We start from the raw sequence: 6,000 nt of genomic DNA on the forward strand, positions 1-6,000 counted from the left end.
AAGAAATAGGTTTAGGTTTAATAAAACTTTATTTATCTAAGTGCATGACCACTATCATGTGGCAAGGGTTTGTCATATCTAGGACGAACCAAGCAAAATACTGCAAATAGCAGTTCCTATTTAGGCAAAACCTGAACAGGTTTTTTTTCTAACTACGTGATCATGTTGTACATATGAATGTATTGAAAATTCATAAAGAAAAAACACCAACCTGTTGAAATACCTATAATAAATAAAATCCTCCTGCTGACTTTCATCTCGTTCATGTTAGCTGCTGTACACGCACACAGTTCGACTTAGAACTGATCTGGGAAGCGAACTCCACACAAGCAGTCCTTTAGCACTCTGAGTGTTGCACAGAAGTCTGCAGGGGAAAGTACTCAGGTGGAACTTGTATTTCCTGGGTCTCAAACTGTCAACAACATGATCATCTTTCCTCTCTGTGTCCTGACCAACATCACATAGTTGTAAATAACTGCCTTCCTAACATAGCTGGCGTGTGTTGATTCATCTTACATCCATGACTACCTTCCTCTAAATTTTCCTCTGAAATTACCTCCAAGTGTCTTTTGTCACATCGGCTGTAATCCTCACAAGCATCCTCAAATGTAACACCTCTTTGAATTGTTTCATCTGTTTGTTATTCTTTCCTAGCTGCCTCTAGATTTCTCCCTACCTGAAGATTTCAGTGAGATCTGTTGGAGTCTTGTCAATAAAGGATAATGCATTAGATTTTAAACTTTTCAAGAGAGCAAACGTGCCTTTGTATTCGTTTGGAAAGTGCCGTGCAAATTTGAGAGACTGTCAATTTTTATTGCTGATTATCTTGACTCTGAATTACAGAGATTTCATGAAAGGTCATATATTCCAAGTAGAGTCTATGATATATTAAACCATTCACAAGATTTCATTAAAGAAGTTCCAAAAGTACTTCACAATATCAATAAATGACTCCTGTGAATTGAAGATGAAAAATGTAGACACCTTTATGGCCTAGTTACACTAGCTAATTATTTGACAACGTCCATGAGAAAAATGAGAAACATTGCCCCGCCTTTATCTAAATGGCTACAATTTGCAAATATTTTTATATGATATTTTTATCCTACTAACAAATAATTTTATTGGTTTTAGCCTACTTAGTACTTTGTCCAAATATTTGAAAACCAACATAATTTGTTAGAATATAGTATTTTATCTCTTGGACATGCAAAGAATACCAAAGGCTTTTCAGCTACTAGCAGTATGATCCTAATTAGTTTTTAAACGTTGTCATTAAGTATTTCCATTGGCAAACACAGCTAAAGATGCCAGCCCAAACATTGTATTTCTATAATAAAGTTTTATTTTAAAAAATCGTCATATTTTAATATTCTATGAAATAAAATTCTATAGCACAAAAATGAAGGTATTTTTCACACTGCAAAAGAGGAGATTATAGCAGATATTAAATACATTCTAAAAGCTAAAACAGATATGAGTGTTGGCCTAAATGGAAATGCTATTCTGAATCACTACTGCTGAAGAAATATGGATATGAGCAGCATTCAGATTCACCACGTGGTTTATATAAGTAGAAATACATTAATTAGAAAGGAGTAATCGATTTTCTGTTTTCCTATTGTGTAAGGGCTTGGGTCATCATTAAAAAAATTACATGTATTGATAAAGTCTCTCTTTTTATTGTTTGGTGGACCAAAAAGGGCAAAATAGGACTTCTAGAATGTATTCAATATTACCATGCACTCTGATTCATTTGTCTTATTGCCTGTTCTATTCAATGTGGAAAAATCAGTTAAGTTGCAACAAAAATCTTCCTTTGTATTTTCTGTCAAAAACATCAAAGACCTTCTCTGTAAAACTGAGAGGAATTGGTAGCAATTTGAATTATCAACATTTCAGTTTTATTACTGATATTGAATACATTTGGAAGTACTGAACCATACAGGGCTTGGAAATGAAATCAGAAACCGTTCTTATGCTTTATTTGCTTATATTAAATTTGCTCTTTTTTTCCTTCTACAGCAAGTGGCTGGTTTCTGGAAAAAGTAGAAATCACAGATGCATCTAGGAATTCAGTGTATTGCTTCAACTGTAACAGGTCAGTAGATCAGTTCATCATCGCTCTGGGATGGAATCAGAAATATGGGATGGTGGGAGGATGGTAGGATATAGCAGTATAGATACAAATCTGGAGAAAAAGTAGAAGTTTTTTATTTTATTGTGCAAAAGGTTCTGTTTCAATGGCTGATTAATATGCATCTAAGATACACTCAGAAAATGGGGTAAAGATAAAAGAAACCTTTTTACAATGTAATGTAAGATGATAATGGTCTAAATTTAGACATTTATTTGGATAAAGAGGTGCTGGGGTAAAGGGTTTCTGATGTACAAAAGAAGATCCACTTCAGTCTGCATCAAACTGAACCAATCCACCTTCAGAAGTTGGATATTAAATTGAAAGGTATATTTGGAGTGACTGTTCACTACAGTATACAGTTTACAGCTTAAAGCATTTCAGAGTAAACAACAGAAGCAGACACATTCATGTCTTCCTAAGTGTAAAATAGGTTTTTAATGCATCTGGAGTACAGACAAGTGTGAAAACTTACAAGTTCCCTATATCTAGAAAGAGGGATGTTGCCTGGTGGTCTGAAAACAGAAATGGTAGCCAGGAATATTTAATTTCATCCTTCTCTTAAATGTTTCTGTAAACTTGACAATTCATGGAAGCCAAATCCCAATCCTGAACCCAAAAAAGCAACATTTTTTTAGTTCTTGGATAGTCAGTGGGACTCTACAGTCTAAGTCATGAGAATGTGTAGCTGTTACTGAACTCAACAACATTAAACTTCCCTTCATTAAACTTCTTCCAAACACATGCTCACGCACTACCTAATCTTCTAGATACCTAAATTTAGGTTAGTGGGCATAAACGAAAGTCCTTAGACCACAATATCACTCAGGTGTGCAGCACAATCCATGACAGGATTTTTCAGTCGATGTCACTCCACCTCTTTTGCTTGTGAGAGTTCTCAGACCACACCAGCCAGAGGAAGATTCTTGAAAAAGACAGCTTGCTGCAAACATTTTTTTTTCCCAAGATTTTTTTTTCCAATTTTATTTAAAGTCTTTTGGCAACAACATAAAGGTATGTAAGGGACAGATTTGGAGGAAGATCTTGAATCATATCGTTGATGTGGGGGAGTGACGGACACAGGCTGATTCTATAGACTGCTGACTAGACATTCAACAGGAACCCTGGTGGGTTAGAGTCATGTCCTTACCTTAATGTATACCTACTTATTCAAAATAGAAGAATTTCAGTAGAAGAGATTAGGAGGTCCACCCTAGAGTACTCAGTGATCCGGAGGCTATGGGGGACTATTCAGATACAGGCTCATGTCCCTGTTCCAGCTCAGACACGGAGCTTCTCATCTCATAGCCTACTGCATAAGTGGGGAATGGGTTCATTCTCTCACAAAGAGACGACTTCTCTGATACAAATGCTGTCTCGAAAAGACATTCATCACTGAGAAACCTGAAAGGAGGTGGGCATCCTTTACTAACTGATCTAAATGCCTGTATTCTAGCTTACACGTCACACCTTTCCTTGGCTCTGGGACTTCCATGAGCAGTTTGACCTGCCAAGATTAGTTGTGTTTCAGCCTGGAACTGTTTAGCTTCAGCCATATCTCCCAGCTGTTCAATGGTGCAACGTCAGATCTGAGCTACATTAATGCTATACCGGCTGGGAATCCCTCCCATATGAGCTTCTTAGCAGACATCACACCAGGTCATAAGCCTTGCAAATGTGTTAGAAGCCTTTTAACTCTTTGGAGATTAATACAATTGCCTCCATGACTCAGTTAACGTCAATCTACGTGAGCTTTGGACTCAGGCCTGTTTCCCACGTAGTGAACAGTAAGACCTCCATAGGCTCTTACAGAGCACGGATCAGTCCCAACATACAGCTCAGTATTTTGTAAGCCAGCAAAGAAATATGAGGAATAAAGTCCCTGGAATGGAATACATGGACAATAACTTGCTATCACAGAACAGGTTTCCTTATTCTAAATTATCCTGATTTTATGCCATTCAGTGAAAAAATGTACTTGTCATCTACATGACCGACAAATACAATGACTGTATATTTCATAAATATATTTATAAAGTGAATTAAAATTTTAAATCGCACATATATGGATACTAAAAAAAAAATAATCACTATTTTCTTCAGGTAAGTTACTGCTTCTGTATAAACCAATATAGAAACTCTCCTAGTAGTCCAAAGGTGAAGAAGCAGGCTCTCATGATTTGTCAGTTTGTTAAGTTTTATATGTGCTGTATCTCTGAAAGGTTTGTGTTTTTCCCTTAAGGTGGCTTGCCGAGGATGAAAGTGATGGCCGCACTGTAGTACAACTTTATCCATAGCTGCTCGATTTCTGATTCTTTCTGAGTGTGTTGCTTCTCCAAATTCATGATGATTTACTTGTATTTTATAATTCTGACGGTATTGTAATTACTGTGAAGGAATGTCAAAACAAGACATTAAAGACATCACAGAAAATTAAACATGTCTAATGTGAACACTGTATTCCAATCTTATTAGCGATGCACAAAAACTTTGCATGATTGAAATTTAGAAAACAGAAATTTAAATCTGTAACCTGGCTCTGTGGACTTGATCTGAGCATTCATAATGGTAGATGTATGTAGTAATATACTCAAACGTTTTTGTTTCAGTAATAATTTGTGGGTAAGCTAAATTTAGCTCTTTGGTCAAATCTGTCAATATTTATTAATTTGATAAATCAAATTCAATTTTAACATTTATTGAAATTCAGATTTTCTCGAAATCATTTTCCAGATGAACTGCACAGTTCGGCAGCTTTACCATATATTGCTGCCTTTTTCTATAAGACCATAACAGAGAGTAATAAAGAATTTGTTATTCAGGAGTTCCCCCTGTGTCAGTAGGCCTCCCACTGACATTTGATTGTAAAGTCTTGTAGCTGAGCCAGAACCTCAGCTGAGAACCTTTGGATTCAAAGGGTCTCTTAAGAGAGGCTGTTATCAGCAACACTGCAATAGCTTACTGGCAGGCTCAGGCAGCTCCCCGCTCAGCTTGATGGCTTTTGCAGTGCCCATTCTTAGCCACCCAACTGGCTTTCCAGTACTACATGAGTGAATGCCTTTACTTCAAAAAAACGAAAAGCCCAATTCTTTTTGAAAATGCACAATACATAGAAACATATTTAGCTATAAATGCACAAATTAATGTTCAGTTTGGTAAGCTCTGACATTGCCGGAAATGACTCAGAAAGGGTTTAGGATGCAGATGAGTCTGAAATGAAAGAATGAGTTGCACACCGCAAGTTTCATGTCTGTGATCAGGACACAAATATTGTATATAAGCTACATAGGGCTACAATCCCATTTAATCAAAGGCTCCACCTTCAGTACCTCCAAAATTTAAAATCTGTATGAAAATCTGAATTTTAGACCTGTTTCACCCTTAAGGCACTGCTATCTTCTGTAGCAGAATTGTGCTTTCTAATTATAAGAATTAAATGAGTTTCTAATCTGTGCTGATGAAGCATTGCCTGGTTGTCTTTTTAATATGTTTAATGCTTATTTACTCATATTATTCTGTGAAATGAGGAATGTTGGCCGCTATTGGCATGGGTGATGAGGTCTCAGTTGTTACTTTGACACAAAAAAATACTAAACACATATAATGGGTCTTGCCAGGTGATTTCATTTTTCATACGTCATCAGAGGGAGAGCTAATGTAAGATGTGGATGTGATCAGAGCGAGCAATGGAACAGAGTCAATTTCTTCTAAGAGTGCTCTTTTTGCTCACACTGCTGCCACGGGAATGGTTTTGAAATTGTAGCCCCAGAGCGCACAGTTCACTCACTTAGTATCAGTATTCATTACACTGAATCACTTCGTTGTGATCTATTATGTGATTTGTTTCATTATTATGTCTTTCA

General features: G+C 36.5%; 1 protein-coding gene across 1 annotated transcript in view; it reads left to right on the forward strand.

Annotated features, from left to right (window-relative positions):
• Positions 1-5,602, forward strand: part of LOC142053409 (lipoxygenase homology domain-containing protein 1-like) — a 178,677-nt gene extending 173,075 nt beyond the window's left edge. Inside the window, exons 56-57 of the mRNA XM_075085026.1 lie at positions 2,026-2,101; positions 4,380-5,602. Coding sequence (XP_074941127.1) covers positions 2,026-2,101; positions 4,380-4,434 — 131 coding nt within the window. The 3' untranslated portion in view covers positions 4,435-5,602. The remainder of the gene's footprint in view (positions 1-2,025; positions 2,102-4,379) is intronic.
• Positions 5,603-6,000: the final 398 nt, after the last annotated feature.

Source organism: Phalacrocorax aristotelis, chromosome 2, assembly GCF_949628215.1.
Source record: "Phalacrocorax aristotelis chromosome 2, bGulAri2.1, whole genome shotgun sequence".
Classification (NCBI taxonomy): domain Eukaryota; kingdom Metazoa; phylum Chordata; class Aves; order Suliformes; family Phalacrocoracidae; genus Phalacrocorax; species Phalacrocorax aristotelis.